Genomic DNA, 24,066 nt, shown 5'->3' on the forward strand with positions numbered 1-24,066 from the left:
ACAACACCAAGAGAACTATTGCTTGAATCCAGACGTTAATTTCACCATACTTTGTTTAGTGGGTGTTTGTTTAAGGGCCTTGTGTATATTGGCAATTTATTATACAGCAAGAGCTATCATTGTTCGTTTAATTTTTGGAAGAGATTAATATTATAAACTGAGAAATGGGCATAGCATTGCTATATTTTTCTCTTTAATGGTGACATTATCCTCAAAATTTATCGGGTTATTTTGAACCTGAAGAGATTCCAGTTCAAGGTCTAATTAGCAAGGGCTATTATGGTCCATTTCTGGGTTATGGAATTCATTACAGAAGGTTTGTGGGTTTTGTACAAACGAGCATAGCATTACTGTGGTCTTTAACAAATTATTTTTAAGGAATCCAACAGGATTCATTTCTTGATCTCATCATTATTGGTGGCTGATATTACATGTTGGGTCCTTGCTCATTTCTTTTGGGTTATACTTTTTTAGGTGTATACACATTTCTGTGCTCACGCAATTTTTATGTATCTTTTTCATCTCTTATATTTTTTGGTTATCCAGCCCTTTATAACATAATTGTTATTGTACAACCATTCCCAATGGATTTGACCAGAATATTTATTACAGGGACTATCAGCAGATCTTGATGATCTGGGGTTTTTGGTTTGGGTCAAACAAGTAACCCTAATAATGGTTCAAGCCCCTTGGTACCAGAGAGTACGTGTGAGGCTCATTTACAATGGTTAATGAAATGTATGAGATCCTTACGGACCAATGTATGGCATTCCATATTGTTTAAGGCATATTTAACTAAGGGAATAGTGCCAAGCGGTCTTAGAGTTACGCATACAACCTCTGGTGAGTATGACTGACAACGAATTAGCGGAACAGTGGGCCACAGCCAAACAACAACCCTCCACGGGATTTGTGGGGGTCTTGGATTCCTATTATGACCACATTATAGATAGGGATACAGCTGAAGTAACCAGGTCGTGTGAAGAATCCCAGACATTTGAAGGTCAGCCATTATATGACATATGCCTCAACAAACTTAGCAAGGATCTCCTCAATCTTGAACAGCAGCTTAAGGCAAGAAAGATGCGTTAATTTCAGAGAGACTTAGCAGATTATGATAGGGGTAATCCCTTCAGTAATACAAACAGGCCAGGTTTGAAAATGAGGTCAGGAAGGTGGGCAAAACGTAAGTGACCTAGGTCGATCCTAAAAAGACCCAGTTCCTCCAGCATTGATACATCTGGGGAAGAATCCTCATCAGCCACCGACTCTGACACACAGCATGCCCCAGACTCCCCCTTGTCCAAAGAAAGTAACACTCATACCCCTTTAGGGGGAACAGAGGAGGGCAGGGAGAAAACATTCCAAGGGTAGAAAATAGGGAAGGATTACTCAAATTAATAATTCAGAAGTAATTACTAACAACACTGTGTTGAATATCTCCACGGTACATTTGTCTAATACTCAAACACAAATATTGAATAAAGGCTTGACTTTTATACCTAGTTTCTTTGTTTCTGAGGATACTCTTGCGCAGGATATTCTATCCTTCTATAGATTGCTTAATCTAAGGTTATTTTTCCAGTCATCTGATAACCCTGAACATGGGGGGGGGGGGCTTTAAATACCATAAATCTAATTTCACACCTCCTATGCATCCTAATGTACAAATGTTTCAAACCTCCATTTTGAAGGATTTACACTTTCATTCCAGGGAATTCCAATGTAAGGCCAACAACTTCTCAAAAATCGAAGTCAAGGCTTTACAGGAATTCTAAAATAATAAGGAACTAGTCATTGTATCTGCTGATAAGGGTGGGGCTGTGGTCGTGATTAATTGGACACAGTACGATGCTGAAGCTGACAGACAACTTAACGATGGGCGATATTACACCTGCATGCCATTGGATCCTACTTTTAGATTTAAGAAACAGATTGACCAATTTCTGTGGTCAGCTAAGGGGGGAGGGTATTGCTTCTGACACTACTCTATATCATTTGACAGTATCAGACCCTGTGAGTCAGTACATCTACTTCCTCCCTAAAATACACAAGGATCTGAACACTTCACTGGGCAGTCCCTTTGTTTTGGGGAAGGGGTCAATTACGGAACCCCTTTCACAATTCCTCATGCAACATCTTCAGCCCCTACTCAAATGGGTTCGGTCAAGATTTCAGGGTACCTCACAATTCCTCCAAATTGTCTCAGATATGCAGCTTGAACCAGGATGGCTTTTATGCACTCTGGATGTCTCGGCACTATATGCCAACATTCCACATTGGGGGGGATTAGAGGCACTTGAATATTGGCTTTACAAGTCAGAACTCTATCCTCCAGGTTTTAATATCTTCCTGATCTGCCTTGCGGAATGCGTGTTAATTAAGAACATTTTTTATTACCAGGTCAAATGCTATTGGCAGGTTCAGGGCACAGCAATTGGGGGCATCTTTTGCCCCATTTATGCTGACTTGTTTATGGCCCATGTGGAGGAATTTCTGATATATGACAACACACACAGCATTTGGCTACCTTTTTTTGATTACTGTTGGGTGGTATGGAGATCTGATGAGGAATATTTAATGGAGTTTGTGGCATACCTTAATGAGAACAAATGGGGCATCCATTTTACAGTTAGTTATAATTCTCAACAAATTACTTATTTGGATGTCCTGGTCACCAGGAATGCCTACCATACTTTAGAAACGGAGGTTTATTGGGAATACCTACAATATAACTCTCTTCTCCATGCCTCCATTTTTTACCCACCACACATCTCTAGGAATATTCCGAAATCCCAGTGTCCAAGGATGAAGCGTATTTGTTCGCATCCAAATACATATGAACATTTTAAGGATGATTTAACGGCAAGGTTCAAAGATAGGGGATATAAAATGGACAATGTCCTTAATCCCAGCAATTGGGTATCCACACTCAACAGGAAGGATCTTTTGAGATACAAAGAGGAAAAAAAACAGGGAATCAGTCACCTATTCGCTTAGTAACCACATATGGGAGAAATACTGATTTGTTATTAAACAGTGTCCAAAGGCACTGGAATATTCTCCTAGCAGATGACAATCTCTCAACATTCTTACATGATAGAGGCTTCTTTCCTTTTCAGAGGGTCAGGAATTTACCATTACTTTTCAGCCATTACGAACACAGCTTCAGGGTTAAATCCGATTCTACTAAAAAAACTTGACTGGTGATTTACTTGTGGGATGCGTCCCTTGTGGTCACTGTACCCATTGTAAGAATGTCATCAAATCAAAGAATTCACTAGCATCAACACTGGGAATGTATACGATATTGAGTTTTTTGCAAATTGTAGTATGGACTGGGTCATCTATCTGGCAACATGCACCTGCTCTGCCTTTTACATAGGCCAAACATCCAGGCCCTTAAGATTACGCATATCAGAACACCTTAGCAATATGAGAATGAAAAAGGTGAGCAACGCTCTTTATAAACATTCCATGGTACACAAGAATGCTTTCTTCAGGTTCATTGTGATTGATAAAATTATGGGCAATAGGATGAATAAAGCTGGATGGCATACTATATTAAATGCTAAAGAAAAGAAGTGGATCATTAAATTAGGTGGATTATTCTCACCAGCTCTTAATGAGCATCTGTGAATAACCAATAACCTCTCACTTTACTCATGTGTCTACTATAAAAATGGAGCAATGAATGTTTTTGGTTTAACACTGATGAAGGCTATGTTTATTATATAGCCGAAACCGGTCTGTCATTGTGTCTGTATTTTTATGTTGAACTTTAATTGAGAAGTATTAAACCAGTTTGCCATAATTTGCTGGCTCCACTTGTTTCATTACTGAATCACTTTCCTAATCCCCAAGATGGGTAAGCCGGCAGTGGCTGCTCAAACCCATCCTCCCTGACCAGCTGCTACAAGCATTCAAGCTTGGGTTGCCTGTAGCATAGTCAGGACTGTAACACTGTACACTATGGAACTCATTTCGACTTCACATACTGTTTGGGTCACTGTTCAGGAAGTCAGACTCTTATATGGGTTTGGTTCCTTTTAACTGTGCTGCTGTTTAATTAGCAAGTACACATACAGGAGCTGAAAACTAAGAGGGATCTTGCTGGCAGAGAAGAAATGATTAGCTAGAGAAAGAAGTCACCCAGTCCACTCAAAGCTGATGATTGTTGGGAGATTTGTGGTAAAATACGCTTCATGGCATTTAAGGCAGCTGCCGTTTGATGTTTATTGTACCGGGTAGTACAGAGGTGAACATGAGTCCTGGAAGTAACAGTTTTTTTTCTAAGGCTGAATAAAGATTAGAAGTACAGAAACTGTTGTCTTAGGACCAGAGTGTTGCACCATTAACATCTGGATAACCACTTATTACCTTGATCTTGTTCTTACCCCTTGAATCAAAATGTTCTCTGCTGTGAATGTCCGAGTTAGTTCTCTTTGACTTTCTTGGCATCTTCTCTTTAACAAATATTACTTACAGCAAAGAAGTAATTTATTTTTCTTTTGAAGGTCATCATCAACCCATTTTCTACATGGGGTTGGGTTGTCGTTTCACTTGTCACCATCTCTCCTTATTCAATGTCAGTGTCCCACCTTCTTCAACACAGGTCTTTATTATGTGATCGAAGAGTCTACTCTTCGAACACATCATCATCGATAAATACATAGAGAACGCTGTAAACTGCGAATGGCCACGTCCACATATTTTTTTCCTTGGGTGAAAAAATTAATTTGGCCATTATCGGGAATTGCCCTTTTCTTCCATGTAGAGCATTCTCTGTGTTGGTTTATTTAGTTGGGAGGGGGGCAAAGCCACCAACTTGATTATTTATTTATTTTTTTTACGGCCATGTGAATTTTTTCCCCGAGGAACAAATTTGTGGATGTAGCCATTTGCGGTTTACAGCATTCGCTGTGTATTTGTCAATGATTGTGTTTGAAGAGTAGACTTTTCGATCACATAATATAGACCCCTTCAACACCCATGCCTGATTGTCACAGGTCTTCTCTCACACAGTCCATCCATCTGTTTGCTGGATGCCCTCAGTTCCTGTTGCCTTCTTTCTATCTATTCCAAATCTTGTTCACCAGATTGTCTTCTGCATTCCTGTACATGTGCCCAAACCACTGCAATCTTTTCTGTAATTAGAGCTACTTTGACTTCTGCTCTTATGTCCTAATTTCTTCATCTGTCCCACAATGTGCATCCCATCAACAGTCTCAGGCACTTCATCTCCATCGCGTCTAAGTTCCTCAGCTGCTCTGCCTTTACTGCCTAGGTTTCTATGCTGTACAGTAGTACTGGTCACATCACTGTTTTGTACAGCTTACTTTTTAGCTCCTTTGGCATTCTTCTGTCATACACTACCCCTGATGCTCTGTGTCATTTGGCTGCAGCCCCTCTGATTCTAGAGTTGATGTCCTTGTTGAGACTTCCCTTCTCAACCACCCCTCCCAGATACCTGAAGCTGTTAACCTGTTCCATTGTTTTCTCTTCTGTCTCAATTTTCAGCTTTTTCTGGTTTCCCCCATGTGCTGCCATTACAGTTGTCTTGTCTGTACTCTTTCATCCCATGTGCTTTCGGTTTTGCATTCCAGTCTCCCACCCTTTGCTACAGTTATTACTCAGTCTGCCTGTAGTGCGACATCATCTGTATACAGCAGGTTTGTTGACCTGTCTCATCCGAACATTTGCTGATGTAGTCCATAACCAGTATGAACAGCAGTGCGCTCAGAGCTGAACCCTGATACGCTTTCACTCCCACTCAGAACCTATCTGTAAGAACGAACACTGTTCATACGCGAGTCATTGGGTCCTTGTACATAGCATACACTAATTCTACCAATGTTTCTGGGACTCTGAACAACCGAGTGTCTGCCCAAGTTAGCTTTCTTGGTGCCTTGTCATATGCTTTCTCCAAGTCTAGAATGACCAGTTGGACTCTTTCCTCATTTCTAACTTTTTAAGTATCTGTCTCACTGCAAATATCAGATCAGTTGTGCTGCATCCTGATTTGGATCCATACTGCTCATTTATCATCTTACTTTCTACTCCTTAGCATATTCAATTATCAGTCACCCTATCCCAAACTTTAATGCAGTGTGCTTATTGCCTACAGTTGTGAAATGTCCCCTTTGTTCTTGAACACTGGCACTAGTATGTGTTTTCTCCAATCTTCTGTGATACGTCTTTCTCTCCATACTGCTTTGAGTACCCTCAGGACCTATTTTCCCCTGTGTAACCCAATATCTAGATCATTTCTGCTCTGACCTCATGTGAGCCTGATGCTTTCCCCGAGTTCATTTTTCTTAGTGCTGTTCTTACTTTTTCTAGGGTAAGCTCCTCCTCTTCTCTCACCATAGGCTGTGTCTGGGGCAGTGCAGGTTCTCTGGGGTTTTCTTCATTCATTCACTCACTGTTATGACTGTGTCATAGTTCATGCTGGAGTGAATGACCTGAGATACATCTCACTGGACTGTATGAAGAGAGACATGATTGAGTTCTCTGAGTATGTGTCCCAGGCATGTATGTCCATAGCCTTGAGCAGCATACTACCCTCACCTATAATGCTGCCCCAGTAGAAACAAAAAATGATTGATTTCAATAATTGCGGTGGTGGTGCTGCAGTAGCGTTGTCGTCTCATAGCAAGATGTTGTCCCGTTCGATTCTCAGCTAGAGCGTCTTCTGTGTGGAGGCATACGTGAATGGGGTGTGCCTTCGTTGAAGGTTGTGCATCAGGGCTGGTAACCCGGTACGTAAAAATCCACTACCAATCATTAGCGGACCGGAGTTCCGCTGTGGCGACCCCTAACTGGGAAAAGCCGAAAGACACAGACACAAACTTAGTTTTTGGTGTCATTCAAAGGGGATCCAGTTCCTGTCAGCCTGGGAAGCCATAGTTGACCAACCTTGCTGCTTTGCCAGAGACAGTTTGCTCCTGGCACCTTTAGGCTTTCGGCTGCTGGCAAAGGCTCTTGCCTCCACCATAGTGGCTTTTTTAGACAAGGTCTCAAAAGCAATCTTACTGACATGAAATTAGCCAATCATAACAAAATAAGGGTCATGCTGCTTAAACCAAAAACTGCACACCTCGGAAGTACTTCTATCACTGGAAGATGTAGATGTCTGTGCAGTTTTAGAAACCTAGTTCAAGGCCTCAGAGAGTACCCTGGCCTTGCAAGCCTACAATCCCTTCCATACCTTCAGACCACAAAACAAACATATGAGAACCAAAGGAGGCGGTGTTTGTCTATATTAGAGATAATTTCACTTTCCGTCTAATTAGACTGGACAACTCCATGGGGTTACTCCAAGTTCAGGTTACAGTAGGTAAGGCCCCCATTCTGGTCACAGCCAGTTATAGACCCCCATCCATGGGTCATGACATGCACAAAGCCTACTTGACCAAACTGGAGGCAATCCAAATATGACCCAATACTCTGGTTGTGGGGGATTTCAGTTATCCCACCATCAACTGGGAAACTTACTCTACCCCTAATTCGCTAATGCAAAAGTTCCTTGACTTTAACTCAAATTCCCTGGAACAAACATTTCATACCCTAACAAGAGAAACAAACATACTAGATCTGGTCCTCACTAACATGGCAAACAGCTGCAGTGCTGCAACTGTCAGACCATCATTAGGTAAATCTGACCACAAATCAGTCACCTTCGAAGTGGCACTAACACCAGAATTCACAAAGGGCAAAATCGACTCAACAAACTTCAAGGCAAAAACTATACCCTGCTAGGTGAAGGTATAAATGCATTCCAAGCTCTACCCCCAGCCGGAAGTGATAACTACACTGAAGCTTACACTAAAGCCCTGTATGATCACTTGCATAAGTGTATAGACTCAGCTGTACCAGAAAGAATCAAAGCCAGAGCCCGAGGTAAAAACAGGCCACTATGATGGATGTCCAGCATCAACAAACTACATTAAATGCAAAATGTTGCTGTCTAAGCAAACAATGACAAAGCTCCAACAATGGAAAAACACTCTCCTCAGCCTCAACAGGCAAATAAGACAACTTGTCAAATCTGCTAAGGCCTTCTTTGAGAAAAACTTAGCATGCACAGCCAAAGATAACCATAAAGCCTTTTACATCTACGTACATAGCCTAAAAGGTAGGATCCAAGCATGTGCAGAACTAGTGATCAACTGTATCACACACACTGATCCCACAGAGACAGCAAACCTGTTAGCGGAAAGGTTTGATGAAAATTTCACTCCCTAATCCCCTCCACTCTTATCACAAACCTTCCCCCAAACTCCCCCGCCCACCCTACATAAGCAAAATACACCGCTTCTATGGGGCCAGATGGCATCCCAGACTGTCTTATAAACAGGCTACAACATGAACTGGCATCACCATTAAGTACCATTTTCGGTCATACCCTAACCACTGGCTTTGTTCCTGTGGAGAGGAGAAGAGCAAAAGTTATTCCTTCCACAAAGCTGGCCTACCAACACACCCAGGGAATTACAGACCCATAAGCCTGACCAGCCACATCTGTAAGGCCATGGAACATATCATTATGGATCTCATAACTAAAGATATAGGTGACCGCCAAACCCTGGATCCAGCCCAATTCGGTTGTGTCAAAGGCAGATCTTGCCTTTTAAATCTGGTGGATTTTTTCAAAGATGTAACCAGGGCCATTGAGGTGGTCAAATCTGTGCACACAGCATATCTCGACTTGGCAACGGATTTTGATGTAATCCCACACTCCGATATTATAGATAAACTTTGCAAACTGAATGTAAAATCCTTTGTTCTAAGATGGGTTGCCAACTAGCTCACAAACGGGACACACTATCAAATTGGGTGACTCCACATTAACCAGCAGACCTGTTGCCAGCGGGGTGGCACATGGGTCAGTGCTGGGCTCCCTGCTGTTTCATATATACTTCTCAGATGTTCAGGTCAAGGGTTGTGGCTGACCACGTTTGTGGACACGTGCAAACTGGATGCAGTTATTGACTACCCAAATGATGTCGGTATACTCCAGGAGGGTCTTAGTCAAACTAATGACTGGTGTCTTAGTCACAGTCTCAGATTGAATGCAAAGAAATGCATCATTTCCTTCAGCACAAACAATGTCCCTTCCCACTGTCAAATTAACAACAATACCCTAAGTATCCACAAAGTGGTAAGGGATCTGGGTTCACAAGTTGACTGCGACCTTAACTTCGACCACCACATGTCTGCTGTAGTAATGAAGGCTTTCTACGTAGCACACTTGATTAGTAAAGGCATCGCCTCGAGAATAAAAGAGGTTATAACCCCTCTATACTCGACACTAATCCAGCCCATAATTGAGTATAATGCCCCATTTAGCTTGTACCATACAAATCACCTGCGGCAACTGGCGAGACCTCAGAGGTGTCTAACAAAGAAGATTAAGGGACTCAAGCACATGCCTTACACAGACCGACCAAAGTTCTTGTCACTATACTCTGTATCATTTAAACTTCTTAGGGGAGACTTCTGCCTGGCTTACAGAGCAGTCTCGCACCCAAATCTAATAAACTTGCTGCATATCCGTAAATCAGGAACTGAAATTACAAGGCGGCAAACAAACTAGGAAACCAACAAAATGCTCTGCTCAGTTTTTAGAACTTCAAAAAGCAGCCACAAGAAAAACTAAAAGCTTTCATTTTACATACCATAAAACTTTTATCAGATACACAACCTCTTTCATATGCCATCCTTAAGTAATCATAGTAAAATCATGACATCCTTTTACAGTCATGTGATACTAACCCACAAATATCATCATGTGACTAGCACCAAGAATCCATCTTAAAAATGTTACAAAGACATTAAAAAAATACACCACTAAAAATAAGTACAACATTGCATACAAAGCTACATTTAAACACATTTTTAATCTACACAAACACTTTTACTACCTAACCAAAGATTTTAATTTTAAAGGGGAGCAATGCTTATGTTGTTATTCAATCCCAGGCATTTGTTTGAATTAAGCTTCAACTGCCATATTAATTCCTGCTTTTCCAGTAATAGTAAGGAAGGCTTTCTACATAGCATACTCTATTAGTAAAGGCATCGCCTCGAGAATAAGAGGTTATACCCCTCTATACTCGGCACCAATCCAGCCAATAATTGAGTATAATGCCCCATTTGGCATGTACTGTACAAAGCACCTACAGCAATTGGAGTGACCTCAGAGGTTTCTAACAAAGAAGATCAAGTGACTCAAGCATGTGCCTTACACAGACTGACCAAAGTTCCTGTCACTGTACTGTGTATCATTTAGACTCTGGTAGTGCTGAGGTAGCGTTGTCACCTCACAGTAAGACATTGTCCTGTTTTATTCTCAGCTAGAGCGTCTTCTGTGTGGAGACATGCGTGAATGGGCGTACCTTCGTTGAAGGTTGTGCATCAGGGCCGGCAACTCAGCATGTAAAAATCTACTGCCAATCATTAGCGGACCGGAGTTCCGCTGTGGCGACCCCTAACCGGGAAAAGCCGAAAGACACAACAAAAGGGTAGACTTGTGCCTGGTTTACAGAGCAGTCTCACACCCAAATCTAATGAACTTGCTGCATATCCGTAAATCAAATGGGACCAGAGTTACCCACTCCAGGGACCTAAATGTGGCCTGTGACTTAAATAGGACATGCTGGAGGGACATATGTGTCTCCCAGAGACTACCATGTCTTTGGTATAGGCTACCAATTTATGTGAAACAGAGCACCTGTATGACAATGTTCAAGAGGAACCTGGATGAGTGGATAGGGCACCATAAGTTCTTACCAGGGATAGCGCCCACAACCCTCCTGGACATGGGCAGTCATTACTAAATGCAGTATTGGGTATTGACTAACATTTCTTTAGTATTACATTGGGATTAAATGGGTAGGGTTGATAGCCTAGTAATCTCCTATGACCCTAAGAAGCTGCTGGAAGTATACCTTCCATCTGCCTTTGATGTACTGTGAGCTGGTGAGCAGGATGGTGCTGGCATCCCTTATGAAGGGTGTCTGACTATCTTTAACTTTCTGTCTTTGACTTACAACCTGATAGTTTCTTTGTGCCACCAAACATTTCAGAAATTGGTAGAGTGTCAGTGATGCATTGTTCTTTGCTATTGCAACTCCTCTCTTAGCTTCTTTTTTAGCTAGTAGGTATTCCTTCCTAACCTGCTCTCTCTCTTCTATTCACTTTTCTTGCATTCCTTCCTTTTTTTTGATGACTTCCTTGACTCCTGTATTCCGCCACGAGCTTTTCCTGTATACCTTATTTCCATATTTGGCTCAGCAGATATCTGTTGCATGGCCCTTACACATGCTGGTTTGAAGCATTGCCATTCTTTTTTATTTCTACTTATTTCCTCTTCTTGAATTTCTTGAGTCCTGAGTAATTCCTTGAAGTGTTGTGCTTTCTCTCCAGTCAACTTCCAGGTCTTCAGCCTGGTCTGTGTTGACCTTTGAGCCTTTTCTGACCACTGCTTACAGCTTATTGTGGCAACCTATTGTTTATGTTGTGGGCCAATTGTTTCCCTGGGGATGATTTGCGATCATTGATTCTACCCCAGTGCCCTTACCTTACTAGGAGGAAGTCTACCCAAGTTGCATGTTGGTTACTTTTGTATGTGATCTTGTGACCCTCTCTTCCTGGCCACTTTTGTATGTGGCCTTGCACCTGTCTCTCTTTCTGAACCATATGTTAGCTACTATAAAGCCATTTGCCAGACAGAAGTTTAGAATGGCCTCTCCTTCTTTATTCCTGTTCCATGTAGACCCAGGCAGTCCTCATATCATGTTTTGTCTGTCACGTTATGTGCATCCAGGTCACCTATTATTAACAGCAGTTCATGTTCTCCTGCTGTATCTACTAGGTCCTGCAACTGCTGTCTGAATGTACTCTTTTCCTCACTGTTACAACTCTGCTGTGGGGTTTAAGCTGAGATTATGAATACTGCCTTGCCATTAGCCTGGGGTCTGATCGTCATGAGTCTGTCACTGATTCTGATGATATCTCTCATCTTTTGAAGCCTGTCTTTCACTACAATTCCCACACTGTTTCTAGTCTGTCCTCCTCCTCCTGAGTAGTAGACTCTGGATCCCAAGTCAAGCGGCTTTGCTATATTGCCCTTTCACCTTGTTTCCTGGATATGTAGGATGTCCAGCTTCCTCCTTACCATCAAGTCATCCGCTTCCAAGCTTTTCCCTCTCAGTGACTCGACATTGTGTGTAGCAATTCTTGGTTTCATGTTTGGAAGATTGATTGGTTTTACATCAAGCTTTTTACTCAATAGAGCTATCCCAGGTAACCCAAGCGAGGAAACTGGACACCAACCAGCCAGTAGCTCTTTGACCCAAAAACTTTATTGCAAGCATCAGCTGGCCAATAGAGGCAAATATACCCCTGCCACAGTTATCATGGGTCCCTGGCTTAGGTTGGCTAGGCCGGGTCCTCAATCTACTTATCAACGCCAAATACACATTTTGGTGACATTAGTCAACATGACCAGATCAAATAGTGCCATATTTTTTTTTTTCCACTGAGTGGCTGACTGCTGTGGTATGCAGTCTGTGAGCTGCAGTAGATGGCCAAAGTGGTTGGTCTGTACAACTTCCTCTGTAGGGCACCATCCAGAGTTTGTGCCCACAACTCCATTCTTAGGTGAGTTTTTGAAATGGAATTACTCAGCATATTTTTTGGAGGTGGGTGAAACCCCATAGAGAGACAGGGAGAACATGCAGACTCCGAGGCATTGGTTGGCAGTCAGGATTGAACCTTGTACTGTGTGCACAGGAGGCAAAGACCTTAACCATTATGCCAGATAGTCGTCTTTTGACTGGACATTTTGCATTTTGTGATGACGTGAAATTTTGGCTTTATATTTGTTATATAATGTATGTATCTGTGATGTTAGATATGCACAGTGGTGTATAACTCTTAGCATGTATGTGTGGACACAAAAGAGTACAGCCCTCATAAATCACTAGAGACCAACAATAATACTGTTCCTTTCTGAACAGAAATTTCATGATTTCATGTGCAACAGTGCTGTTCTTTTCTTCTTGACACATGCGCTGTTTTAGTGTGTAAACTACGTCCTTCCCTCAACTGTTTTTCATTGTTTTGTACCAGGAAGCGCACACACTCACACTCAGACAAGAGAACTTATTTTGGTTGTCTGGCATTCCGTTATTGATGAGCTGTGGTCTAATTCAATCCACAGATACAGATCATTGATAGCTTAGTCATGCCCTGTGTTTTGCCAGTGGACCATACACGATGTCAGTGCAAGGAACAGAAACTGTTTGCTGAAATGTAACAGTAATTTTACAAATATAGATTTCAACCAGATTTTTTTGTTTCTTGTTTTCTGGACTTCTAACAGAATGTTTTTCACTCCTCAGATGATAAAGAAAATATGTTTGTGGCTGAAAAGGATGAGTATGGTGCAGACACAATGAGTGAAATCCATATTGCAGGTCGGATTATACTGAATATCTGGAGAATGATGCGGCCTGAGGTACATCACAATCTACATTATATTTTGATATGCATCATAATCTTTCTGTAATGTCTCATTTAAAAACTTTTTGGGTTTAGGAAAGGAAAGCGTTTGTTTTTGTTTTGGAAAATTATTTTCCCCCTGTGCAACAGTTCCATTTATTTAATGATGAAGCTTTACATTTATCAGAAAACAACCTGTTATAAGGGTTTGCCATGCTGTCTCAGATTAGGTCACTTCAGGAGTACCCATTAGTTAGCTTTTCAAGCAATACCTCTGGAGCATTGTATGCAGATGCCTTAGTTCAGGCATGGGCAAACTACAGCCCGGGGGGGCCACATGCGGCCCGTTAAACGTTTTGATTCGGCCCGCCAAACTTGAAAACATTTAATAAATTAACCTTGTTAATGTTTTATTTCCCCTGCAATTCTGATGTTTCCTCACTAGATGGTACACTCTAGATATATTGGCTTTGTTGAGGTGAAGCGTAGGCCTATTACTCCACGTTTGCACTTTACCCTTTGACCCACCGCCCCTCTATGAAGATGAGCGGACCCAGGAAAAGGAAAGTGGACAGAGAATGTCGAGTGTTCAATAAGGAGTGGACAACTAAATATTTTTTCACTGAACACCGATCATCTGCTGTTTGCCTGATATGCCAAGAAACTGTGGCGGTTTTTAAAGAGTATAATATTAGCCGTCACTTTGCCACAAAGCACGCTAATTATGCTAGCAAGCTCTCAACAAAAGAACGGGAAGCTGCTGCTGAGAAGGTGGCAGCTAATTTGAAGTCTCAGCAAAGTTTTTTTCACCGTCAAACTGCCATTCAAGAGTCAAGTACCAAGGCCAGTTTTATGCTTTCATTCAAAATAGCAAAGGTCAGCAAACCACTGTCTGAGGCGAGTTTTAAAAGAATGTATGGTAGAGACAGCAGGTATTTTGTGCCCGGAGACCAAAGACAAATTTGAGAAAATCAGTTTATCACGGCGGACAGTGACTGCCGTGTGGAACTAATAGATGAAGATATCACCAGCAGATTAAACAAAAGGCTAAGTCATTCACTTTTTATTCTTTAGCACTGGATGAAAGCAACGATGTCAAAGACACTGCTCAGCTCCTCATTTTATCCGAGGAATCAACAAAACTTTTGAAATAACGGAGGAGTTTTTGACAATGGAGTCTCTGAAAGGACAAACACGGGAGAGGACTTGTTTGAACGGGTGTCTGCTGCCATCGAAAACATGAAGCTTCCTGGAGTAAGCTTGTTAACGTCACCACAGATGGATCTCCGAATTTAACGGGAAAAAACGTTGGCCTGCTGAGGAGAATCCAGAATAAAGTGAAAGATGAAAACCCTGACCAGGATGTCATTTTCCTCCACTGCATCATCCACCAGGAATCTCTATGTAAATCGGTGTTACAGCTGAATCATGTTGTGAATCCTGTGGTGAAACTCGTCAACTTCATACGTGCACGGGGACTTCAGCACCGTCAGTTCATTGCGTTCCTGGAGGAAACTGATGCGGATCACCAGGACCTGCTTTATCACTCCCGTGTCCGCTGGTTGAGTTTGGGCAAAGTGTTTCAACGAGTGTGGGAGCTCAAAGAGGAGATTGGCGTGTTTTTGGAGTGGCAGGGGAAGACTGATAAATTTCCTGAGCTGAGCAACAAGAGGTGGATGTGTGACTTTGCGTTTGCTACAGATGTATTTTCACACTTGAATGAGCTCAACGTGAAACTGCAGGGGAAGGAGCAGTTTGTGCATGACATGTACACAAACGTGAAAGCCTTCAAATCCAAGCTGGCTTTATTCTCCAGGCAGATTTTGAACAAGTCATTCACTCATTTTCCTAGACTAGCCAAGCTGAAAGAGGCCGGAGCAAAAGTAAAGAAATACAGTGAGTCACTGGATGCACTGCACGGAGAATTCTGCCGTCGGTTTTTGGATTTCGACAAAATTGACAAGTCACTTCAATTTGTGGCCTTTCCTCTGTCACAAGACCCCGAAATAGCTCCAGAGGAGCTTCAGCTCGAACTGATCGACCTTCAGTCCGACCCTGCCTTAAAAGAGAAGTTCAGCTCTCTGAAACTAAATGACTTCTATGCTTCACTCAATGATGCCGCGTTTCCAAATCTAAGGCGAAAAGCGCAGATGATGTTGGCTTTGTTTGGCTCTACCTTCATGTGTGAACAGACCTTCAGCGTCATGAACATCAACAAAGCCAGCCACAGATCCAAGTTAACAGACCTACACCTCAGATCCATCCTGAGAATCGCCACAACAAAACTAACTCCAGACTTTGATGCGCTGGCTAAAAAAGGAGACCAACAACACTGCTCCCATTAAAATGTATGTGTCTCCATGATACGCACGTTGTTAAAATAAACAGTGCACGCAGATCAAATATAACGCTTCACAGACTGACTTGCTGCAACTGTTTCGTCCTTGCACTGGTCGTTGTTGACTTTTGGCAGCAGGGAAACAAATTGAATAAAAGGAACAGGATTCATCTCCTACCGTTTTTGAAAAAAAAAGACAGTCAGGAGGAGAGTGATGGTGATATCCTGAAGGATAACAGAACTTTCAGTGCTTTAAAATAAAATGGTCATTTATTTGATTTTCAGTGTTTAAAGACTCATTTCGAAGTCGGAGATTTTATTGTAATGCTTTTCTTCATTTTCATTGGAAATTAAAGCACATGTTTTCTCCATATCCCAAGATGTGTATTTTTCCCCCAATGAGGTGATGTTTTCAAAGCATGCCATCTATCTGCTCCTGTTCTGGCCCCTTTGTCAAATGTTAGAACTCATGTGGCCCACGAATCAAAAAGTTTGCCCACCCCTGCCTTAGTTGTTCGTTGGTGGTCCTGCTTCTTTGGTTTTAAATTTCTTCATTTTCTTGTACTTTTTCATCACAGAATAGAAACACAGGTTTTTATGCTAGAAATGGACTGTCTGGCCCACCTAATCAGTCCATTTCCCTATTTGATTGACAAGCACATATCCAATTTAACAGGTATATTATTTTTCTCTGTCATGTTAATTGCCCTGTGCTGTGTACATTCTTGAATTTACTTTCATAGACATTTCAAGACAGTTTAGTCATGTGATTATCAATGCCTTGCCAGATCTCTATCCACTTTCTGAAGGAAGGAAGGCTAGGCCAGTAAGTCACCGGGTAAATGTGAGGGCACTAATCTAGTCATCCAGATTCTGTTGGAAGGATTATAATGTATCTCACTTTTTAAACTGCATGGACAGCGTGTTCCAAAGATGGAAGAGGAACTGCAGAACTAATATGTCTCTCAATCACATTTTGTTTATCTTTTGGTGATGATTTAAATCCCTAATTCTGGTATTTGCTAAGCTGTTAAACTTATTAAATAGTAATAGGAGTAAGGAGTAAGGACAACAGGGACTCTTAATGGCACCCATAGGCAAGGCACAGATCACCACTCAGGAGTCTGTAAGATACTGAGTAAAGGGATAGAACTTCTAGCCAGTCTTGTTAGCTCAGGGTCTTTTGTCTGAAATCTTCTTAGTTAGGAACCTCTGAATCTTCTGTAGTTGTTTAATATGTCGAGTGGGGTACATCCAGAAGGTGGAATTATAATCTATAATTGGTCTAATCTGTGCTGAATATAAAGGAAAAGTGACATCTTTAGATCAGGAGGCTATATCCTTGGCTATTGATTGTATTAAGTTGAAGGGTTTTCTGTCTACTGTTGCCACGTGATGATCGAAGTAGATTGAATTGTCAACCCAGATAACCTAGGTCCCTGACTAGATTTGCATTTAATGCAAGAATGTTATGTTGTCTATACTATATATTGAGGGAAGAGGCTTTTTGCCAAATTAAATGGTAGTATACTTTTTTTTGTACATTTGAGACCCTTTTCATTACACTGGGCATTAACTTTAGCTAGTTAAGTTCTTTCTGAAAAGGTACAGGTGTTGGAGGGGTCTTCAGAATAACACTCAGTTTGCAATCATATGCAAACTTCATTAACAAGAGGTCCTGATCAGAGAAATAAATGCTGAAAAGGAAGGGTCCCAGTACAAACCATTTGAGACACCACTGGTTAACTTTATATTTTCAAAGGAGGCACCTGTTATATGATCTATGTGGGTTCTGTTTTTTAGCCAATTTGCTGTTCATCTTACCCCAAAAAGATCTATATATGAAGTATTTTGCTTACTTACAATGCCCACATTGCAGCTAGGTCAAGATGCACTATGCTTAGCAGGCTTGTGGTGCAGAGAGATAAAGCCCTTACTGTGCCCTAGGCAACTCGTGCTTTACTAAATGGCACAGGTGCTAGAAGGACCACACGGGAGAGGATGGGAGTGAATGGCTGATGTCATCTCACCTATCCTGGAGGTGCATACTAAGCTTGCAGAACCTAGGGCTCTTTGCAAGCGATATACTGCTTGGTTAAGAGGTGGCTTGTTCCCAGAAATGATCATGCATCTCCTGAAGACAGCAGTTGTAGTGCTCTCAAGACTGCTTTGGAGTACAAGGGGGGGATCTCTGGCAACAGTATGACACAGCACCAGCATCTTTGATGTGCTTAGCCAACCCAGATGGGGCTCAGGTTAAGGCCAGCTATGGCATAATTTATTAAAGACAGAACATCTTATCCTATCCATCTACTTTGTGTTGGGACAGTCCCCTATCAGGCATATCCTTTTCAGCAGCAGATCTTCTTAAAAAGTGCTCAGTCTCCTTTCCTACTCCCATCATGCACCTGTCCTCTGAGTCAGCACCATAGCCGGCCCGTCTTTCACCTGGTGCCTGTTCCCAGTATAGCACCCCTCTCAACTGTTCAAGGGAAGAGCTAGAAAAGGGGGCTTCTTTTTTAAACTGTAGCAAGCCAATTGCCTTCCCACTGCTTATCAGTAGTACACACATGAAATGCAGAATTGCCTTTCTGTAGCTGTATTCAGAAATGCCAGTACAGAAAAAAAGAATACAGGAACTGCACTTTTTGATCTTCCCACTAACACTTTGCATTCAGGGTGGCTGCCTCCTTCAGCCTTCACTTGCTGTGCTGCACCTCTGAGATTTCACAGTTTGACTTTGCCACTTCAGTAATCAAAATATAAAAAAAAAAGAACACTCAGATAAGTGTCTAGTTTAATTGTACTTTTCTGCTCCTTTTTTGCTATTTTTGACAGTTTTTCTGCCGTACGTTTTCTTCTCTTGAGATGTTCTACCAGTGGTACCATTTATACTTAAAAAAACACTTTGCTTCTTCCTGTTGCCATGGCCAGGCTTGTGGACCTGCTAGCTTGCAATAGGTTCATAGGTTCATACTAGGCTATCTGCCCTAGGGCATTTATAAGCCTAGCCAGAGTTGTGTGGCTTTCACCACCCCTTAGGTTGAAGAATACTATACCCATTAGTTTGCCGTGCCTCTGTCCAGCAGTGATACAGAGATGATCCCCGGGGTAAACCTACGATCTCCCATCCACTGGTCAAGATTCCTCTTGAACAGAGCCAGCGAGGTGCTCTGTCTCACATGGACCGGGATTCTGTTCCACAGCATAGGGAGTCTCTGGGTGATGAATCTGTCCCTCCAGCACGTCCTATTTATATCTGTGTTGAGGTTTAAGTCTCTTGCTCTTGTGGCTCTGGTGGATTTGGATTTTTTGAGGTGGAGCATGTCCATTAATTCCGGGTTGGACATGGCCTTGTATGTCAGGCACAGGTCACCTCTGAGCAGATGGTATGCGACTGAATAGAGCTGGAGTTTCTTCAGTCGGGCAGCATATGGCATATTTTTGAGCCCCTTTATCCTTCTGGTGAGGAACTTTTGGGGTCTTTCCAATTGCTGCAGGTGTCGGGTAAGATACATTCCGAATGGGGCATTGTACTCAATCATTGGTCTGATAAGTGAAGAGTACAGGGGAACAATGACCTCCCTTGATCTGGATGTGAATCCTTTCATAATCAGGTGGGCAATGTAGAAGGTCCTCCTAACCACTTTGGCAATGTGAGTGTCAAAAGAAAGGTTGCTGTCAACTTGGGTCCCCAGGTCACCTCTTCTGTGCTTAATGGATTGCCACCTATGTGGTAACTTGGGGTTACCTTGTTTTTACCAAAGGGTATGACTATACATTTTTTGGCGTTTAGCTTAAGGCCATGGCTCTGGCACCAGTTATCCGTTTCTATGAGACCTCTCTGAAGGATATCTGTGTCTGATGGATTTTCAACTATGGCGCCCAGTTTGCAGTCATCTGCAAACTTTGTCAGCCACAATCCTCCTATGTTTGCCTGCACTTCTGAAAAGTAGATGCCGAACAAGACGGGGCCCAGGACTGAGCCCTGTGGGACACCGCTTGTGACCTGCTTGGAGTCTGACATGGCACCAGCAACTCTAACCCTGTGGGTTCTGTCCTTGAGCTAGTTTGCAACCCATCTTGTGACATATGGGTTTACATTTAAGCTGGTGAGCTTTTGTATGATACCCGAGTGGGGTATTGTGTCAAAAGCTTTTGCAAGGTCAAGGTAGGCTGTGTGAACTGCCTTACCCTCATCAATGGCCTTGGTGACTGTTTCAAAAAGTCGACCAAGTTCAAGAGGCATGATCTGCCCTTGACAAAGCCGAATTGGGTAGGATCCAATGTCTGTAGGTCCCCTATGTCTTTATTTATGAGTTCCATTATGATCCTCTCCATAGCTTTGCAGACCAGGCTTGTTAAGCTTATGGGGCGGTAATTACCAGGGTCCGTAGAAGCACCGCCTTTGTGGAGTGGGGCCACAGTTGCCGTACGCCACTCTTTAGGTACGTATCCTGTGGTAAGGCTAAGATTAAACAGCAGCCTTATGTGTGGGTTTAGTTCCTCATTGAGTTCGTGTAGCACACAGCCGGGGACACCATCCGGTCCCATTGATGCTGTGTTTTTAGCTTTAGAGAGAGCAGCTCTCACCTGGGCATTTGAGATGATTGGGAGGCTACACGCTGCTGGGATAGATATTTCTCCTTTTGGGGGGGAGGGAGGGGAGAAATTTGCACTGAAGCTGTCTGCCAGTATGTTTGCAATGTCTGTGGGTTCAGTGATTTTGGTATCATTTTGGACTAATTCTGAGCATATCTGGGAGTTTCCACCCAGATTTCTAACATAGCTAAAGAAGGCCTTATGATTGTCTTTTGAGTCCTTGGCGATTTTTCTCTCAAAGTTGGCCTTGGATGATTTTATGAGTGATCGTAGTTTTTTTACTAGTATTGATCAGAGATGTCTTCCCTTTTAGGGATTTTGCTCTATCTTGTAGTAGCTTTCTCCTCTTGTTGTAAAGTTTGTTTATGGCTGGGGTCCACCAGATCGGGCGCTTGCCTTTGGTGGAAAGGGTCTTGATTTTATTTGGGATTGCTTGATCCATGCAATCCTGGAGGTGCTCGTAGAAAGCATTTGTAAGGGATTCAGCAGCGTGGGTTGTGGTTTCCAATGGCTCAGGGGCCTTGAAGGATACCACACCAGTCTTAAGAAGTGTGAAGTTGGCTTTTGAGAAGTTCTTCACTGTGGTCTTTTGTTGGGGGTGGGGGCGGGATGTGGATCTCCAGTGAGATTAGTTTATGGTCTGATCTCACCAATGAGGGATATACTTCCGGTGTGGAGCTTTTTGTCCCCATGTTTGTGATGATCAGGTCTAGTATATTTTCACCTCTTGTGGGAATGGTGACAAGTTGTTCCATAGCATTTGAGTTTATGAACTCCAGGAACCTTTGGGCTAGGGTATTGGGGCTTGAGTAATGTTCCCAGTCTATGTTTGGGTAGTTGAAGTCACCCAATATGATGGTGTTTGGAGAGACATTTATACTCTCCAGTGTCTTCAGGAAGGCTGTGTGGGGTTCTTGAGTTTGAGAGGGTGGCCTGTAACATGCTACAAACTGTAGAGCAGTTTTGCCTATGGTTAATTGCACCTGAATGGTCTCTGATGCTTCGTGAGTTGCCACCAGCCTGGAGGTGTGGGTATCCTTGATGAATATGGATACACCCCCTCCTTTTGTGGTACGGTCCGGGTTTTGGGGCTGGAACGCATGATATGAGGTAAAACCTGATAGTGCCGGGGTGCTCTCAGGAGCCTTGAACCAGGTTTCAGTCACAGCACAGACATCGATGTTCTCCATACTGAGGATGGCTTCGAGGGTGCATCTTGAGATTTAGACTTCTGGCATTGAGCAGCATTACCCTTAGTTTTTTCCATTATTGTTTTCTAGGGCGGTGGGTTTAGAATTTGAGCCTTGTCTAAAAAGGCACTATGGGGTGGCAAGAGCCTTTGCCAATATCCGGAAACCCAGGGTGACAGGTGCAAGCCGTCCCTTGAAGCAGCGTGGCTTGTCAAGCATGTCATTCCAGGCAGACAGACATTGGATCCCCTTAGAATGACACCAGAAATTAAGCCAATTATTAAAACTGATCATTTTGTCTCTGTATTGTGGCATCATTCTTGGTGAAGGTAGGATACTGCTCAGAGTCAGGGTCATACCAGCCTGGGCTACATAATCTGAGAGCTCCTCTATGTCTCTTTTCATGTAGTCCAGGGAGGTACGTCTCAGATCATTCACACCGGCATGGACAATGACTGAGTCATACTTGTACTTGCTGTGGAGTGACCTGAGTGCTTGTGTTATGTGGCGGATTCTAGCGCCCGACAGGCAGCTTACTGCGACCCTCTCCTTGTTCAGTCTGGTGAGTGGGACGTCAGTGTGTCTGACTATGGAGTCACCTATGACAAGTGCGTCTGGCATTGTGTTTGGCCGTAAGGGCTGTGACGGATTTGCACACTGACTTTGTGATCTATGTGTTGCTTGTGTTATGTCATGAGGTGGCAGTTGTTTGGGTGTCTGCTTTGGAGGCCTCTGCTGTTTTGGTAGATTTTTGATCAGTGCCTCCGAGTATGTCTTTGTGTGTTTATGTGTTTGATTTGTAGTTGTGATAGTTCTATGTGAGACTGGGTTTATGGTGTGTGTGGTTACCTTCTCCTCCTGTCTGGTTTTGCCAGTCCTGAGTTGAGAGAGCTCAGCCTCCAGTTTGGCTATATAGTTGCATCTCTCACATGTATTTGTATTTTGTGGGAGGAGGAGAGGGTTGTCTGTGTACATGAGGCAATTGTAACATTGCCTCAATATTCCCAGATTCACCAGCTGAGCAGGAGAGGACGCTAGCAACTGACCCTTTGACATGCTAGAAGAAATGAAAAAGTTTGCTGTGTAACTGAGTCAGAAAGGACCTATAGAGAAATGGGTACTCAAGGGGGTTTTAAGCTAGTGAAGTACTTTGTATAATATAGAAGTGCTTTACCTGACTAAAAAATGCTTTAGGAACAAGTGCTGAGATTTACAGATAGAGAATAGACTGTTTAGATTACAAGTAGAGCAGTTCTAAGGGAAACAGACTTTACGGAGCCAGAAATAGTTTAACCTTGTTTAACTGGCGCTGCCCGATGGTGCTCTAGTGGCAACTCCGCGCTAAATGCAGAAAACGCAATAAGTCAGTAGTACAGGCTAGCACACTTTAGTGGGCAGCCAAACAATTAAATTAAACAGTAAACAAACACTTTTCGACTTGAATTAGACTAATTTCGACTAAAATGTACTTTTAAGTGCAGATAATAAAAAATGCAGTAAATAACTATGAAAACAGTTAAAGCTTGCTCTGGGTAAGCAGTAGAAGGTAAAACAAATATAAAAAAAACAGCAGGATACTTAATCAGGAAAGCAGTTGCTTTTTTTCAGTTCTCTGTAGCCAGGAAGACTCAACAGGACCACATGGAGCTGTGTCTGAGCAATATGCCTTCAAAAAACTTCCAGAGGCAGATTTTAACCAGGGAACTTCAAAAGAGCTAGAAATGGTCCCAAATGACCAATTACTACAGCTTCTTGTGTTGAGGTCACTTCCCTCAAGGACAGGTAGGCTGTTCAAGGCTCCCCACTCCCACTGGTGAGCTAAGAAACTTCCTTCTATGCAAGTAAGGCAATGGACAACACAGGAACTACAACACAGCCCAGGATACAGCAAGGCCTGTAAACTGGTCTAACTAGTTTAGGAGAGGCAGGAAAACAAGGAATATTTTTTTTTTTGTTTTTAAATAGAAACACACAGAAATGCAGAAAAGGCAATAAGTCAGTAGTACAGGCTAGCATACTTTAGTGGGCAGCCAAATAATTAAATTAAACAGCAAACAAACACTTTTCGGCTTGAATTAGACTAATTTCGACTAAAATGTACTTTTAAGTGCAGATAATAAAAAAATGCAGTAAATAACTATGAAAACAGTTAAAGCTTGCTCTAGGTAAGCAGTAGAAGGTAAAACAAATATAAAAAACAGCAGGATACTTAATCAGGAAAGCAGTCGCTTTTTTTCAGTTCTCTGTAGCCAGGAAGACTCAACAGGAACACGTGGAGCTGTGTCTGAGCAATACACATGTTCTAAATGACAAATGCTTCAACTCTCACTAGCCAAGTCATGCTTATTTACCCAGTCCTTCCACTACATGACCCTTCTGAATTGCATAGCCCTGCCAGAGTCCAAACTATAACCCTAAAACTCCTTC

General features: G+C 42.5%; 1 protein-coding gene across 1 annotated transcript in view; it reads left to right on the forward strand.

Annotated features, from left to right (window-relative positions):
- REV3L (REV3 like, DNA directed polymerase zeta catalytic subunit) overlaps nt 1–24,066 on the forward strand; it is a 2,860,434-nt gene that overhangs the window by 1,766,835 nt on the left and 1,069,533 nt on the right. The window contains exon 20 of the mRNA XM_044062729.1: nt 13,410–13,525. Coding sequence (XP_043918664.1) covers nt 13,410–13,525 — 116 coding nt within the window. The remainder of the gene's footprint in view (nt 1–13,409; nt 13,526–24,066) is intronic.

Source organism: Protopterus annectens, chromosome 2.part1 (genome assembly GCF_019279795.1).
Source record: "Protopterus annectens isolate FY-2018-M chromosome 2.part1, PAN1.0, whole genome shotgun sequence".
Taxonomy (NCBI): Eukaryota; Metazoa; Chordata; order Ceratodontiformes; family Protopteridae; genus Protopterus; species Protopterus annectens.